Source organism: Pelodiscus sinensis, chromosome 1 (genome assembly GCF_052426305.1).
Source record: "Pelodiscus sinensis isolate ZL-2025 chromosome 1, ASM5242630v1, whole genome shotgun sequence".
NCBI lineage: Eukaryota > Metazoa > Chordata > Testudines > Trionychidae > Pelodiscus > Pelodiscus sinensis.
Window position 1 is genome coordinate 42,918,753 of NC_143052.1, and position 18,436 is coordinate 42,937,188.

Genomic DNA, 18,436 nt, shown 5'->3' on the forward strand with positions numbered 1-18,436 from the left:
TAGCAGTGGCAGACCTTCTGACAGTCCTGGGTTCTGCAGGACTACCCTGCTTTGACCACTCAAACTCTCTGTCCTGGTTGAACCAGAACCTTTTCCACTAGCAGACCCAAATGGGAGGGAATGGAGCAATTTGCTCTGGGACTGCCCATTAAAAATGACCTCCAAGCCCAGTGGCATTGTGACCTGGTGCACAGGGAGCAGCACCACTCCAGTTTGGCTCAGCTGACCTTCCATCTCTGTCTATGGTGAAGTGGATAGGCCAATTCGGCGTGGCACTGTTTCCTGCTTTAGCCCCTTGAAATGTTGAGAGGTGTGTAATAGTGAAAAGGTGCACTCCTCCATTGTTTTAGAGCATAGAATAAGAAGAAACTCCCAGCTCTGAAGAGTTTTCAGTCTAAGCCTCAATAAATACAATTTTTATCCACTTTAAGGCCCCTTTGTTCTTCCTGTGTAGTGAAAAGGGGCCTACGTGTAAACAAGAATCAGGTCCCCTGAGTTCAGTGATTGAAAAAGTTACCATGTCAAATAAAATGCTGATCTGACATGACCCATGTCTTCAAGTTCAGGTCAGGTTACCTACATGTTAATATAAATAAATATCATACAAGGATAACATATCAAGCTCCCAAGGTGACCTACAAATACAGTGAAAGGCAGGGATCTTTTTTTTTTTTTTTAACTGAAAATAAATGTGCGAAGTCATTTCAGGTCAGTAAATTCTGAGGCTTGAATGGCTCCTGGTATGCCAGTTCCACGTTGGCAGAATAATTACAGTGGATAAGGGTTTTTCTGGTACTTCTTTTTGGCACTGATCTGATCTGAGTAGAAAATATGATAGCTCGTAAATGTCTAGTTCAGAGGTCACTGAGTCTCCATGGAGAACTCCCATTATAAGATTACACAACCAAAAAAGAAAAAAAATCATTCACTGTCTCCTTCAGAAATATTCGCAGAGGGGTAGCTGTGTTAGTCTTTAAAACTTAAAAAAAATATGCAGATGGTATCACAAGCTTTCGTGGGCACAACCCACTTCTTCAGATGAATGGATTTGAACCAGCTTTCCTCATGTAAAAAGATCCATATCCTATCATTTCTCCCCAAAGACACATCTTTTAGTATTAGCCTCTGTGCATACATTTGCCATTTTCTTTTCCTGACCTTGCATGGTAAGAAAGCTTATATTGTCCTGTTTTCAAGGGCAGAAATGTAAGCAAGTGCTATGTGAAATATGACTAAAGGAATTGCAAATGAAACAAAATGCATTTGGTTTCAGTGCATACTTAAAGCAGGTTTGGCCAAAGTCCAATTTTGGTAATTTTATTCTACTAATCCCAATTCCTTCTACAACTTCAATAGCTTATGTTGGCTGTGTCTAGACTGGCCAGTTTTTCCAGAAAATCAGCCGCTTTTCCGGAAAAACTTGCCAACTGTCTACACCGGCCGCTTGAATTTCTGCAAAAGCACTGACTTCCTACTGTAAGAAATCAGTGCTTTTTGTGGAAATACTATGCTGCTCCCGTTCGGGCAAAAGTTCCTTTTGCGCAAAACTTTTGTGCAAAAGGGCCAGTGTAGACAGCTGAGATTTGTTTTGCGCAAAAAAGCCCCGATCGTGAAAATGGCAATCGGGGCTTTTTTGCGCAAAAGCGCGTCTAGATTGGCCACGGATGCTTTTCCGCAAAAAGTGCTTTTGTGGAAAAGCGTCCGTGCCAATTTAGACGCTCTTTTCCGCAAATGCTTTTAACAGAAAACTTTTCCGCTAAAAGCATTTGCGGAAAATCATGCCAGTCTAGACGTAGCCGTTGTGTTTGCTTCATTTCTTGCCTTAAAGTGTTCTCCTGTGTATGCTTTGGAGCCCAAGTAGTGGCCACATTTCAGAAGTGAAGGTAAAGTGACTCAGAATTTTGAATGAAAGACATGTTAAAACTGCAAGACATAAGGATGACTGTATGAAAGCAGACTAGATGAAATCCTTGCCCCTATGTATGTCAATAGCAAAATCTCATTATCTTGAGCAGAGCAAGGATTTTACTCACTGCCAGCATGGGAGTGCTCTAGGCAAAGATCAAAAGGGTATTTTTAGTTGCTGGGGGTATGATTCATTTTAATTCTTTGGTGAAAGGAGGTTCCTGACATAATCTCCTTCTTTAATTGTAGTTTCAAAATATCTCATGAAGTGTCTGGAACAAATGGTAGGCATGTCTCTTTAATGATGTGTGTTTATAAATAGGGAAAAATAAACAAAATAATAAATGCATAGAATATTATTATTTCATCATGGTGCTTCTGATGGTAATATTAAGTACAGTTAAGCTTTGGGCCCCAGTGAAGTCCATGGGAGTCCTCCTGTTGATTTCAGTGGGCTTTAGATTGGTCCCCTCTACCATTGTAGGGTTGTGTATTAGATGAAGGCAATCTTGTTTTTAATGATGTCTTGTGTATTCTAGGAAGCAGAATGTGCATACACGCTGTTCGTAGTTGCGATCTTTTGGCTCACAGAAGCTCTGCCGCTGGGTGTTTCGGCTTTACTTCCTGCCTTAATGTTCCCAATGTTTGGTATTATGGCATCCAAGGAGGTAACCTTCCTTTTCTTCCCTATCTTTTTATACTGCCCATATTATATACCATAAGCTATGGAATCCACAAGAATGGTGTAATGCTGCAGTTTCATCTCTTGTCTCTTACTATGTGTTTCTCTAGCACCTATCACAATGGGGCACCAAGCTCAGTACTACTTGCATGCTCAAAGAGAAGTACGTGGCTTAAGTGTTTTTCTGGACCAAGTTCTATTCAGCTGGTCCCACCTCAGGCTCAAACCTGCAGGAGAAGCCAGCACGAATTATTGTTCAGCACAAAGTTGTCTCATCTGTAGAAGACGCATTTATCTCCCTTTGCAAAGTGCTCTGAGATTAATAGATGAAAAAATGCTGTGGGCGTGCAAAGTGTTATTGTTGCACTACAATACATCTGAACTATAACAGACTAAAGGCCCAATAACATCTACCTTGATATTGATGGGAACTGATAGCAGTTGATCTCAAACCAGAAAAACATTTAAACACGTGAATAGTCTTGAGCTCGAGGCATCATTGTGATAGGAGCTGTAGGAACATGTCCTAAATCAGTGGCGGGCAACCTGCGGCCCAAGGGCAGCATGCAGCCCTTTGGGGTTATGTGTGTGGCCCACGAGACATTTTGTTTACTGTTGCCAGGGCCGCATTATGACTTTCCTGGGCCCGAGGCACTTTTGCCTTTGTGGGCCCCTTCCTCCATAAAAAAAAATCTTAACAATTATTTTTGATATAACTTTAAATACTTCAAACATTTTATTTTTTTTCTGTTTTAGGCAAAATTTAATAGATTTTCATGGGCCCTAAAAGTTTCATTTTTTTCTGATGTGAGAAAAAAATTAAAACGTTTTCTTCTACCCTAAAAGTTCATTTTTTTCTGCTGATTTTAAAAGCAATTAAAACATTTTCGTGGGCCCCTAAAAGTATTGTGGGCCCTAGGCACTGTGCCTACTGTGCCTAATGGATAAGTCGGCCCTGACTGTTGTCCACATGCAGAGTTGCCAGATTCTGCTGCTTCCCCTCCACGTTGTTCTTTTCCTATCAGAATTACTAAAATGGCACACACTTAAAGCAAGGGCACGTGAAGTGAGGTGAGTGCTGATTGCAAGCAACATTGACTGTGAGAGCCATCCAATCAATTGCTGCTATGGTTCAATCAGCACACCCCACAAATTCTAGGTACGCAAGCACAATTAGCACAACTATCCTGTCCCAGGATAATATCTTGGTTATGCCAGTCTTGCAGCCACTGAGAGGAAAGAAGGCCACTCATGCAGCCCATTCACTAGTCTGGGTTGCTCATTGCTACTTAAATCCTTACATCTCAGAGTATCTCCCTTGGAGAGGTCACCGGATGGATTAAAGAATAAATGGACTATTGTAGCAGGCTTTCACCTTTAGTTTAGGTCAGAGTTACTCAACATGCAGCCCGCAACCTGTTTGTTTGTGGCCCACGGTGCAGTTTGGTTTACGCAGGGATTAATACACAGTCCATGGGTGGGATCCTTTGAACATGGCCTTCCCTGGGAACACTCTCCATAATGACAAGTCAGTATAATGGTCTTCTGTTGAGATGCGTTTTAGTAGTTAATTTCTTGGACTGTCATTGCTCATTAAAAGTGCTGTCATGTGAATGGAAATTGGGTAAATATTGCATGTTATTAATATCGGCAGAACAGACTTAAATGGGGCCTGTGTGTTGTGTAGTCTTGCCTCAATCTTTGTATTCATGACCATCAGTGTGAAATAATCTATTTGCATATATATTTGCATGTACATGCAACCACACTTAAGTTGCGGCCCGTGGTATGTGCTGTGAGTATCATTGTGGCCCGCAGGGCTTCCAAAGTTGAGTAGCCCTGGCTTAGGTCATCATATGTGAAGTGTGTTTGATGATCTGGTTCACACAGATTTAAGCAATAGCACTGACCTAATTAAAACCAAGTTGGACCTTCCCAGCACATATTATAGTGCATGCCCTAAACTTATGTCAGTTGAGGCTGATCGTTTTTAATTTACTCTTATTAAAAATGATAGATAAAAAGCATCCGTTTTGTTAACAAATTGCTTTTGATTTCAGGTGGCATCGTCTTATTTCAAAGATTTTCATTTGCTATTAATTGGAGTAATTTGTTTGGCCACATCAATAGAAAAATGGAATTTGCACAAGAGAATTGCTCTGAAAATGGTGATGATGGTGGGTGTGAACCCTGCATGGTATGTATTAAATACTACAATGGAATATGGTAATTCTCCAGGGAAACTTGGTACTGCAGAAATAATTGCCTACAGAGAAGGGGAATTGTTTTGTTCCTTAGTGGAAAGCAGCACCTTTTACTGCTGAAATAAAATGAAAATGTGTGAAATGCTTTGAGTGTACTATAATGGTTAAAACATTATTCTTTTGCTGAAACTCTAATTATAGGAATAGTCAGGATAAGAATGAATCCTATTTCTAATGCTTTTGATATTCACAATAACAGTGTAATATTTGGAACAACTATATGATGAATTTGTGAATTCATTTAAGGATGACATTTCTTAATGATTGATTGTAAAGATCACAACTGAAGAGTCATGTCACATGCATATTATAGTAATTTGTATTTCAAAAGTATTTGCCGTGTTCTGGGCACTTTCAAAATATACTGTAAAGCAGTCTTCTCCCCCAATAGTTCACAGTTTAAGGTAAAGAGGACAATAGGAAGGGTGGAGGAAAAACCATACTTCACAAAAATAAAATTGAGAGCCTCCTTTATGTACTATTAGACTCTGCTTTGTCATAATCTGGGAAGACAGCAACTACCCAAAAGGATTGAAATTCTCCAACTCATGAGACTATATCTGCCCTACTGAACTGCTACAGTTATGTCATTGAAATGTCTCCTGTCAGCTTCTCTATGCAATAGGAGATAGCTCTTCTGCCAGCATAATTAAACCAGCCCCAATAAGTGGCGGTAAGCAACATTGACAGGAAATGCTTTCTCGGCGATATAGCACTGTCCACACTGGCATTTTGGTCAGTGTAACTTTTGTCAGTCATGGGGTTGGTTTTTTCACATCCCTCCCTAACAAAAGTTTGGCTGACAAAAGTGCCAATATAGCCATAACCTCCGCATGATAAGATGATGCAGTGAAGGAACTGAAGATACTCAACATACATTCATCTCTTGATAATGAGCCAGAGACATTTTATGAAGTGAAAACCCTACTCTTGGCTTCTGAATAAGAGGCCCTGGGTGAAGTAGAGCCCTCCATCAGCATCCTAGTAAGTGTGGATAGGAAATGTGCTTTGTCAGTCTGGCTCCCTAGAACATGAGATTCTTAGAGCCAACTATAAGAAACAGCCATTAAAAGCAAGATGTTAAAAGGCCAGACAAAAATAAATCAGATATTAGAGGTGGAAAATGCCTATTACAGCATCTAATTTTTTCTTCTGGTAGTGCAGAATTATTCCTATTCTCCAAAGCTTTGGCTGTCCTAGTTTTCAATAATTTATCTAATGTGCCTTCCACCGCTTCCTTTGGTAACTGCTCTCTTCCCTGACAGGCTTCACTATTAAAAAAAAATATTCCTACTATTTTGCATTTTACTGACTATTTTGCATTGTATTGTGTTCAATTTAATCCCATTACTTTTAACTGTCTTCTTTGAGGCCTCTAAACAATTCCATTCCTGCCTCAGCATTCATGCCTTTCAGATATTTGTACCTACCTGTTGTATCTCCCCATCTCATTGGTTAGCCAAGCTTTGCACATTAGCTATTTTAATCTTTTCTAATCACCCACACCCATGAGTCCTTTAATTTGGGGTGAAATCTATTATTGAATGTTGTGCTGAGGATTGTGCTGGGTAGCTGCCTGTTCAGTTATGGAGAGAGGAATCCTGCCCTCAAGCCACAGAGTGGAAGTAGAGCCCTTCCACAGGCAATACAGAAGCTATGAGGATTGCAGCAGTTCTGCCCTGCCTCCTCCCCATTGCTAAATCACAACCTCCTTAGGAGGAGGTTCTGAGTAGTAGAGGTTCTTCAAGCCTCACCCTCATCCCCATCCAGCTCATGCCTAATTCCCAAATCCTCACTGCAAACTGCTACACCAGGACATTCTCTATATACTGAGCTCCCTACTCCTCTAGGCAGCAGCCCTGCCCTGGCATGTACAAACCACAGCAGTTCCTGTGGGAGACTATAAAGCCACACAGTTGGAAGCTGGGTTTGCCATATTTTGTTCTTTCCTAAATCCCCTCCTGTTTTGTATTGTGTATTTTACTTCTCAAATACATTATTTTGGATGCAATGTCACCAGTAAAATACCGAGAGCCCTACAACCTTGATAGTTTGAGATGTAACCACTACGTTGTATACAGCCCCAAATCATATGATCAACCAGTCTATCTGTGTTTTATATGATCAGTTGTCACATCTGTGCATTATCTTACCTGGAGTTCAGGTTACAACTGTGCCTTGACCTCAGCACAGAGAAGGGGTGAAATCCTGGTCTCATTTAAGTTGATGGTAGCTGACATTGACTTCAGTGGAGCCAGGATTTCACTCAAGAATTTGACAGACTAGACTGACGGTAGGCTCCATCCTCAGGTCTAGCCAAGTTACACTGTTTTGATTTTCTTTGGCAGCCAGAAAAGCTCTTGAGGGCCATGAGCAACTTAGCATGGCATATCTTAGAACAGCCTGAAGGCTGCTCTAAATTATCCTAGTGACTGAACCACAGCCTTGTTGGCCCCAAGACCAGTATGTAACAAAGAGATGGTATAAAGCAACCTTTGCTTTGCTATCAACCACACTATACAGGTTGGATCACCCTGGTCTGACACCCTCAGGGCCTGACCAGTCCCCAAAAAGGGAATTTTCCAGACTAGGGGAGGTCAGGCCTCAGGGTTCTCCAAGGCATTTGCTGGCCTCCAGGTTGGGTTCCCCTTTTGACCGCCAGTCCTGCTGCCGACCCCGGATACTTGGCTCAGCTGCCGCTGGACAGGCTTTGCTCCTGGCCTCCAGCGTGCTGGTCAGGCTCCCTGCCTGGGCTGCCGGTGGGGCTCTTAGCCGTTTGCCCCATGGGCTACTGGCCTGCTCATTCTGGCCACTGGCTCTCTGGGTTGCTTGCCTGCCAGTCTGGTTCCACTCCCAGTCTCTGCAACCTCTGCCACTGGGACTCTCTGGTCAGGGGCTTTCTGGTCCAACAATATCCATGATCCAGGACCACAGATGTTGTTGGACCAGAGAGTCCCAGACAGAAAGATTCAACCTGTATTTCACTTGCAATTGAGGATGGTAATCCAAAGGGATAAATTTGGTGACTAAAGCAAACAGGATTCTCTTGTTGTTGTTGTTTGCAAAAGGAGATTAGCTTTATTGTTAGCCATCAGCCACCATTTCACAGAAAGGGTATGTCTACATTAGCCCCCTAGTTCAAACTAGGGAGGCTAATGAGGGTGACTGAAATTGCACATGAAGCACGGGATTTAAATATCCCACGCTTCATTGGCATGTTCCCGGGCGGTCGCCATTTTGGAAATTGACTACCCAGAAGAACTGCCTGTGTCTACACGTGGCAGAGAAGGGTGATTCTGAAATAAACCCCTTACCTGAGGTTTTAACTTGAGGTTTAACTGGTAATTCGAAGTAAGGGGTTTATTTCGGAATCACCCTTCTCTGCTGCGTGTAGTTCTTCTGGGCTAGTCAATTTCCAAAATGGTGAACTCCCGGGAACACGCTAATGAAGCGCAGGATATTTAAATCCCGTGCTTGCTTTGCAATTTCGGTCACCCTCACTAGCTTCCCTAGTTCGAATGAAGGGGCTAGTGTAGACATACCCAAAGTATCATTTGAGATACTAATAGAGTAGGAAAAATTGAGGTTGCATAGGTTAGGACATGTCCTATCTAATCTAAAGACCTATCAGGACCATGAGTGTCATTCCAGTGTTTTAGAACAGACTATAAATTAGCAAGTTCTACAGAAAAGCCAGTAAAACTCTGTATTATCAGTGCTATTAAAAATGGGCAGAGATACCGACCGAGAGAGCATCTACCTGCCCAGGGCCTGAATTTATCTCAATGACTTTTTTGTAGTTCTATTTTTAAATGAAAATGATGTTGTTAGTCATTCAGGAGAGAAATGCCATTGAAGTCATTTTAACTTTTTTAAAATACTCATATTATTTTTATATTTAATATAGAAACCTCCTTCTGCTGAGTTCAGTAATCCTTTTAATTTAGGTCACACTTTTCATCCAAGAAAGATCCACAATGCTTTGCAACCTTTACTAACTGATGGCACAAAATTATATTCATTCATTTCAGTTTACCCACTGTTGAACTGCTGGTGCCTCTTACCATGAAACATGTCCACCGTTAAACTGGACTCAATAATATGCAACCAGTTAAGACAGGAAGTAAAGCAGGCTCTATTAATTTAAAATTATGAACAAAATGTAGGTAAACTCTTGATAAATTCCCAATTAAATTTTGTTCATGATGCTGTGTTTAACACATCTGCTGCTACAGAAAGTGACATAAGGCACCAGTTTCTGATTTACTTTCAGTGGCGGTAAAAGAGTAACTCCAATGAAGTCAACAGTTACATCTGTGTAAAACCACTGTAAGTGACATCAGTGCCAAAACAAGCTTCAGTAACAGTGGATGTGATCTGTCTTTATCTTTCCTTTGAACGACAGCATGTATTGCAAGTGAAGTGACCCTTAATCCCATCTAGGAACATGGGATCAGAGCTGATGGTACATGTCCATATATACACTGCTCTCAGAAGTGTGACTGCAGCCTACGGAGACATCTTCAAGCTAGCTTGGATCTATTTAGCTCAAGCAGAAATAGCAGTGATGCCACAGCCCCACTGGCTAGCAGCTTTGTACATATGTAGGGTCCCAGGAAGAATTACACAGTCCAGGCTGCCTCCAGGCTGCCACAGCATCTAGATGTCTACCTAGAGGACCCCTGTTCTGAGTACTAACCACATCCAACCTTTCTTAGGCAGCTCATAAAATATGACAAAATAATAGACTGAGGTGGTACAGCCCTTAAAGGTTCCATTTCAGCTTGTAGCAGTCTGATGGGTCATGATATCCTAAATCATGTATTGTACAACTCAATGAGGACACCAGAAGTAAATAACATTGCTCTTGTTTCAATTCTATATTTAATCTGTACACAATGTCACAGATTTGTGTGAATAACTTTTCTTTTATATATTAAAAAATTACAATCGAATTAACAGCCCATAACACTGGTGTTTACAGTCCCGTCTTTATACTGAAAATGTTTTCCTTTTATATTAAATTGGATGCTGATTGCAGAGATTAATAGAACAGTAGTAGACTGAAGGGTTTTTCATTTCAGGCTTACACTGGGTTTCATGGTTAGCTGTGGCTTCTTGTCTATGTGGCTTAGCAATACCTCTTCGGCTGCTATGGTGATGCCAATTGTAGAGGCTGTAGCTCAGCAGATCATGGGTGCTGAAGCAGAAGTTGATGCCTTAGAGATGAATTATGCATCTGGAGCCGCCAATGAGGCATTGGAACTTGATGGTATGCATAGACAGGGGGGTGACAGACTTGCTGGGTCGGTGAGCAAGGGGAGGGATGGCTCCGTGCTCCTGTAAGGGGCGAGGCCTTGGCAGAAGGGGAGGAGCTGGAGGTTGCCTCCTGCTCACCACTGTGCTGACCCTACACAGCCCTCAGAGCTGCCTGGGGCATGTCACGCAACACTTTGACAACAATTTAAAGGACCTGTGGATTCAGCTGCCACCACTTCTGTGGAAGTGGTGTCAGCTGGGAGCATCGGGTCCTTTTGATTTCCCAGGTCCCGGGGCAACTGCCTCCTTTGCTCCCTGTCAGTGAGCCTGTGCATACAATTTTGATACTCATCTGCCCTCATTCTCAGTTGGCAATGACTAGCTAAATTGAAGCATTTTATCTTTCCACTAATATTTTACAGAAAGTATTAGTGAATCTGAAGCTAGTGAGTGGAAAGAAAAAACAAAAGACGCTAATGGGTAAACATTATGGATTTCATCATTCAGATTTTAATAATTTGTTTAAGCAAAATAGTTCTTTTATTACACTAAGGATTTGTTTTCCAGATCCAGCAGTGATGAAGGTCACACTGTCTGCAAGATTGAAAAAGAAAAGGTATTTAAGATATGAATATTTTGAGGAAAAAAATCTTACAATTAGTACACGTTAACGTAATTTTAACCTACACATTTAATTTAGTTGATTTTTATATTTAGTTGATTTTTATATGTACATATAGATAGCGAGAGAGAGATGACATGCAGTTTTTATTATTGTTACTTCATTTATTTGAATGTACATTGTACTTGGTTCTATGTAACATTGTCACTATCTAACATTGTCACTATTTCAAATGCTGACAAATCAGTTCAGAGATATATATGATCTTGGATTAGGGTACAAACTAGAGCCCCACCCCTGCAAATGTCCATATATTGCTTAACATTGCACACTTGGGTAGTCCCATTGACTTCAGTCTAATTACTCCCACACATAAAGATAAGCACATATGCCACCCTTGCTTCTGCACTTCTGCCTTCAGAGCTGGGCATGCAGAGAGTGACAGCTTCTGACTGAAGGCCCAGCTTTTCAGGCAGCAGCGCAGAAGTAAGAGTATCACTACCATAACCTCCCCTACAAAAATCTTGCAAACCCTTCCGCCATTCCTTTGTGGGTAAGGACCCCTACAATTACAATACCACAAAATTTCAGATTTAAATAGCTGAAATCATGACATTTATCATTTTTAAAATCTGATGACTGTGAAACTGACCTAAATAGACTGTGGTTAGGGCCCTAACCAAAGTCCTAGACACCAGCATATACAGCATATGAAATACTCCTAGCAGATAAAACAGTATTATATAATGCTGGGAAATCCTGAAAGCTGATTGCTTCTTAAAGGCACTGGTTTTTATAGAGAGTTTATAATATCAGATGAACCCTTCTTATACATTAATCAATATGTATTCTTATTGAGCAGAATCTGCCCCCAGCTGAGACTGGAAGGAGATACAGAAACCAGAAAGACCACATGATGTGCAAAGTGATGTGTTTGTGCATTGCTTATTCTTCTACCATTGGAGGGCTGACTACAATCACCGGAACATCAACAAATTTGATTTTTGCTGAGCAGTTCAATACGTAAGAAGACATATCAAGTTATTTCCATACCTGTTACCCAGAAGCAGGGCCGGATTAAGGGGGAGGAGGGGGCTAGTCGGGTCGCTAACCTATGGGGGGGCGCTTGATGGCAGCTGTAAGGTGTGCAGTGCGCCGGGGGGGTGCATGCACCATACACCCAGGGGCAGAGCTGCGCATGCATCACGCACCCGCTGCCCAGGGCACAGGAATGGCTTGAGCCGGCCCTGCCCGGAAGTCAAAATCCTCCTTTTTGTACTCTTAACTGGTTCCCCCCAAGTGTGTTATAGTCTGAAGCTTTATATGTACTATGAATTGGCAATGCCTGGCATTATACATTATACTTATTATAATGCCTGGCATTATACTTTGTTCTTTTCCCATAAGACATACAATGAAATTCCAGAACGATGTCTGAGTTGTATACATGTAGTTGCATTGAGAAAGGTTGCAAAGACTCATCCCACAGAAGCAAAATTATGGCCAGATTCTGCCATCCTTCCCCAAAGTGAACAATAATTTACTATATTCATGTTCCCATTGAAACAGATTTATTCAAGGAGTTAGGTACTACTCAATATAAATACCAGAAAGCAACGGCATGATATCTGGCCCTACCAAGCTGTTGCTTATTGCTAAATAGAATTGAAGCTAAATTCTAAAGCATCATTTTATCCTCCTGATACTATTTGGCATCTCTCTGAGTGAGGTCAGTGATCATTGTGTCAGTTTTACTTTGTGTTCTAAAGTTCTCTTGTTATCTAATAGGATTTGTAAGTACTAGGTATAATGTCCAATTGCCCCTGTGTTTCGTAAAAACTGGTATAACTGAAAATTGAACGTTTGCAGCAGGAACGATATCATCGGATATGTTTGCCATTACTAAAAATAAACACATAAAACAATTATACAATGTTTTAAGAGCAGCTCCAGTACTAAAGTAGGAAGGTAGGTGGGTAAGTTTGCCATAGAGCATGGGCAGAGAACCTAAGGCCTGGGGGCCGGATGCAGCCCCCGGCTTGCCTAGAGCCAGTCCCTGAGGCTCAGGGCTCCCCCCCCCCATATTGGGGAGCCCACACTGGCACTCCAGCCCCTTCTCTCCCATCCACCCCATGAGGCTGGAGCATACAAAATCTACTAACCTGGGCCCCCCAGGCTCTGGTGTGAGAGGGGAATGTGGGAAGTGTCTTTCTCCTTCTCAGTCAGGAGCCAAGTGAGTGAGGGCTTGTTTTTGTTTATTTTGCTTCTTACTTGTGTGTGGACCCCAACTGATTTTTCTGCAGGTTCCCCACCCCTGCCATAGAGCATGTGTGACTTCCATTCTTCATTGTTCCATCAGCAGCTTTCAATTACCTGAAGGGGGAGGGGAAGTCCAAAGAGACTGGAGAGAGGCTATTCTCAGTGCTGACAGATGCCAGAAAGAGGAGCAGTGGTCTCAAGTTGCAAGTGGGGGAGGTCTAAGTTGGCTATTAGGAAAAACAATTTCACTAGGATGGTGATGAAGCACTCGAAGGGGTTACCTAGGGAGGTGGTGGAATCTCCATCCCTAGAGGTTTTTAAGTCCTGGCTTGACAAAGTCCTAGCTGGGATGATTTAATTGGGGTTGGTCCTGCTTTTAGCAGGGAATTGGACTTGATGACCTCCTGAGGTCTCTTCCAATGATTCTAACAGCATGCATCATACTCCACAGATGTGTACTATTTTTCTAACAATAAGAGTTTGTTAAATAATGATCTTCCAGCATTGAAACAGCTCTGAAAGCATGCATAAGTACGCTGTGTGGAATATAAGATCCAACAAAACTATCTGAAACCCTTCTCATTCGGAACCAGTATATGACCCTTACTGCATACTTAGGCAAAGAAATAAGGAGGCTTAAAATTCTTTTATTCCCCTGATCTTACTACTTGTAACACCCATAGCAAAGCAGAGGGGAGAGTAGCCACTAACAGGCAGCTGCTACGCTTCCTATACCAGTGATCAGGAAAGAGTGGGTGTGGAGGGGAGTGGAGTTTTGGCTCTTACCCCACAATACAGTGGCCACCATAGCTGCACTGGTACCAAGGGGATAGCAAATTGCACTAGGATAAGGCCTGCTGCAGATTACTTCTCCTATAAAGCAATGGGGAAAGCAGGGATCAAATTAAAATGGTAATTGTGGGGCAGTCTGCTCATAGGGCAAAAAAACCTACATGCTCTCCCATTCCCAGGGTAGATTTTGACATTACAATCTAGCCCTTCATTCACAGAGCTATGCTGAATGTTACTGGGGCATGCAGGAAAGACCTTTGTAAATCTTTAGTCTGGGACACTTAGCAGTTCAAGAAATCTGTAGGAACTGCTAAATGCATATAATGGATAATCATTTACTTGATTCAGTGAGGCAACAATTTCATCCAGAAACCTAACAGGTCCCCAAGGCTCTGGGAGCTAGGGACAGGCATTATCCTCTTTCATCTCCTTGGGAAACTAGAAGGAAAACAGCTCAAAGTCTCTCTACCAGCTCCTCCTTAGACTTTTAGTTTTTTCAAGGCTGTAAATAGCATTGTTCCCCTTCCATCCTAGGACCACACTGTACATAATCCAGTATTACATCCTTCAGAGCATTTACTGAACATACATTTAATACTTTTTCCTCAGCATAAGCTTGGCCATTCCCAGGGTTTTCAGTGCAAACTCTTGTGTCCAAATGCCTAGTTCCCTCTGCGCCAAGAGAGGCTCCAAATGCATTTATATCCTGTTGAGATCTAATTGAATTACCCCACAAGTATGACCTGCAGATCTTTGCATTATACTGGTGTAGAAAAGTCAAGAACAGGGTGATTCTGTCTTACAAGGAGTCTTACATCCGTATTCAGGGTTCTAGAGTTGGCTACTTCATTACAGTACAGTTAAAATTGTATTGAGAGTTCTATATTCAATGTGTCTTACTGATGACAATATCAAATGCACTGAATTTGCAAGTAAAGAGAACTTTTCACTACCTGCCAGATCCACAGGATGAATGTGCAGGCATTGGAGCCCCTCAGATCCCTTGGCTCCCAAATGCAAGGAATCCTCAGCTGGTGACTGTCCCAAGACTCACTTTTAAGGCAGGTTTCCAAATGCTGAAGTAAACCACAGAAAGGGTGATGCAGCTAGGGATGATGTTACTTCTTACCCAACTGCAAATGTCACATCCTATATAAGGGGCAGCTGGAAATGGTGCTATAGGGAAGGTTGATTCTTGCCCCTATAACTGGACAGGAATGATCCTGAAGAGGGACACCTCTATTTTCCTTCAGTGGAGCCAACTAAAATTGCTCTAGATTATCAGAAACCTATTGAGGAAATTGACTTTGACCCATATATAAACTCCACAGGGCAGAGTTAAGCCTTATTCAGAATTAATCATATAAATTCTTAAAAATATTCAAAAAATAACAAAAGCACATTACTAAGTAATAGCCTCCCTTGGAAGGAAGGGAATTTTGTTTTCTAACCTGAGGGCATAGGTCATTTTAATATAGGATCCCTATTACAGCGTATCACAGAAGTTAGAGATGGAAAAAAGCTATTATAAAAGATTATCTAGTCCATCTTTGTGCAAAGGCAAGATTGCATCAATGGGACAATCCAACCTATGTCATTGTTAAGGTCAACATATTACATTAATTAGCATAATCTTAAAATTCTAATTCATCAAACAGTCTTTCTGAGCAATACTTGACAGAGGACTAATGATTAGGTAACTTAATTTTCAGGTTACTAGAACTACATAAGTATTCGCTCAAATATCCCCAAAGTCACACTGCAATTTGACCCCAGTAAATTAATAACCAAGAGCAGAACTTGTCCTGTAATATAAGATTAAGAACTTGTTCTTCCTGGCAAAAATTGCTAACTAATGTGAGCATAAATCAGGTACCAGGGTGATAAGTGCTACATCAAAACATTGGAGAAATTGTGAAACAGAGTCATTGTAATAGTAAAGTCAGTTACATACTGTCCAAGAATTGGGTATGTTTTAGAGAGTGTATTCAATAATTTAATAAGAAATAAACAGCCACTTAGTCAAAAGAGTATGTATAATAATGTACTATCTTTCCTTGTCTGATTTTAATTCATGTTCCATGACAGCAATGAGTTCAGACATCGCTCTCCCAGCACTAGTTACAGTTTAAGATTGGAACTTTAATCTCAAGAAGCAGTCAGACATTTTGGATTACTCCCAGATGGCATTATAATGACAGGATCTATTTTTTATTATTACTATTATAATGAAATGAAATTAAAATTATAATTAAAAAGACATGGTCCTCTAAATTTGCACAGCACTATAGATAATGTTTCCTGCCCCAAAGACCAATTTTAACATTACCAGAGGCTTTCCTTTAAAATGATTGGAATACAGCAGATTCAAGTGTAAAGAATTGTTATAGCCTCTGACTGAATTTTCTAATGTCCTTTCCCTCTCACCCTCGTAACAAGAAACTGCCCCTGTAGTGCACAGTCTGCTCTATATGGAGTCAAAGGTTCTGTAGATAGAACTTGAGGGGGCAAAAAATGTTGTTCACAAGGGAAAAGATTTAAAAAAACATTTGCTGTTTTACCCCTTTCCCAAGTTTCTCTCCATCTCCTTGTCTTCCAGAAAATCCCACCATAATTTTACTTTCCTTATATGTCTACAGGCTGGGTGTCCCTTTTACCTGAAAATCTGCATGGAGAACTCAGATAAAATAGGGCCCCAATCAGATCATGAGCGTCACCTATTTTCCCCAGAGGCTCCAACCCAGCAAATGTTTTTGGATGTTTTATGAGGCATTATCATCTCTCTCTCTCTATATATATATATAAAAAAAATTCCTGCATGATGACAGAGTGACATCATCACGTCACTCTGTGTCCACTGGAACTAAGCCCCACCTACTGCCAGCCTGGTCCTTCCCAGGGGCCATGTGGAGAGCTGGGATGCCCCAGCCCAGTCCTCCCCTCCCCAGTGGCCAGGGAGAAACCCATAGCTGCCACAGCCTCAGCCCGGCCCTCCCCAGTGACCAGAAGGAAGAGCGGGGGTTGGCTTCCCCTCAGCCCAGGCCCTCCCCAACCCAGTGGACAGAGGGAGAGCTATAACTGCCCCAGCATTGGCCTGGCTCTCCCCAGTGGTTAGGGTGAAGGGAGAAAGAGATTGGGACTGGCCCTCCCCCGGCCCTGGCCCTTCCCAGCAGTTGGAGGGAGGAGCGAGAGACCGGGGCTAGTGTGACCCCAGCCCTGGCCCTCCTGAGTGACCAGGGGGAGAGCCAGAGCTGCCTACCCCCAAAGAGAGGGGGCTTGGTAAGCATAGCAAGCAGGGGGCACAGCCCCCTAGTTGATACTAAATGTGCATTGGCCATTTTCTCTGCAATCCTTGCCTTCCCATCTTAATTGTTCATCGTAGAGGCCTAAAGTCCCCCATCACTACCCTTTCTCAGAGGAAGGCTCTTCTCCTCCTCCACTTCCCCAGAGTCCTAATGGCTCTTCCTCCTCCACCACCATCATCACCCACAGCCATGAGGAACCTCCTTCTCCTTTATCCCAGATTAGATTCTTACTCCTTTTAACCCAGGGAGCAACGGGGTCTTCAGTGGCTGCTCTCATATTTAGTGTGCATGACATGAGGGTTGGATGCAGAGGTACAAGCAGCGCATTACTTTAATGGCTATCATCATCATGAAATGAGATGGGATAGTGAGGTCAGAGCAGGCCATTGACAGCCTCTGGCTGAAGTCTCCTGCTCTACTGGAAACAGCTGAAAGCAGCAGCCTTCCCTGAGTATTTCTGATGTGGCAGACACTAGTGATACTTCTTCTATGGCTTGGTTCCTTGTGCAATACCTAACCTAAGTCTATTTTATTTTCATTCAGACGCTACCCAGATTGCCAGTGCATCAATTTTGGATCCTGGTTTATACTTTGCATCCCCATCACTATTATCATTATGCTGCTCTCCTGGGTCTGGCTCCAATGGCTTTTCCTTGGTTTCAAGTGAGTAAATGTTAAAAGCAATTAATTAAATTACAGGTTAATAATGCATGAGATATCCTATAACAGATCATATAGTACATCATATCTATATCTCATGCGCATTTATTTCTAATATAGAACGGTGAAAAATTATTGTCTTTTAATTGCCAAAGAGTACAAATGAGTTCTCTGGAAATGCAGGGAATTCACACTACTAGTCATTATGGGAATTCACATTATTAGTCACACTACTAGTCTCTAGATTATCTAACAGGACCCCACCCCTCTTTCCCCCAGGAAAACTTATTCAAGGATCCATTTTGTAAAATATATTGCACAATTCTATAGAATATACACACATCATTATTAGAAAGTATATGACAGAAGGGGGGAGGGATAGCTTAGTGGTTTGAGCATTGGCCTGCTAAACCCAGGGTTGTGAGTTTAATCCTTGCAGAGGCCATTTTGGGGCAAAAATTCATCAGGGATGGTACTTGGTCCTGCTGCAAAGGCAGGGGACTGGACTCAATGACATTGCAAGGTCCCTTCCAGTTCTAGGAGATAGGCAATCTCCATTATAAATGCAGATTTTACAGTTTGTGACCCAAATCTTGTTATTTAAATTAACGGTCGTTTTGTGGCTGACTTCACTATTGGATCCTATTTTTGAACAATATTTATCTAATAAACTCGATGAGCAATTTTT

General features: G+C 41.9%; 1 protein-coding gene across 1 annotated transcript in view; it reads left to right on the forward strand.

The window, feature by feature from the left end:
• Nucleotides 1-18,436, forward strand: part of SLC13A1 (solute carrier family 13 member 1) — a 54,007-nt gene that overhangs the window by 10,437 nt on the left and 25,134 nt on the right. The window contains exons 2-8 of the mRNA XM_089779108.1: nt 2,445-2,573; nt 4,648-4,784; nt 9,936-10,123; nt 10,533-10,590; nt 10,678-10,726; nt 11,595-11,755; nt 17,632-17,751. Coding sequence (XP_089635234.1) covers nt 2,445-2,573; nt 4,648-4,784; nt 9,936-10,123; nt 10,533-10,590; nt 10,678-10,726; nt 11,595-11,755; nt 17,632-17,751 — 842 coding nt within the window. The remainder of the gene's footprint in view (nt 1-2,444; nt 2,574-4,647; nt 4,785-9,935; nt 10,124-10,532; nt 10,591-10,677; nt 10,727-11,594; nt 11,756-17,631; nt 17,752-18,436) is intronic.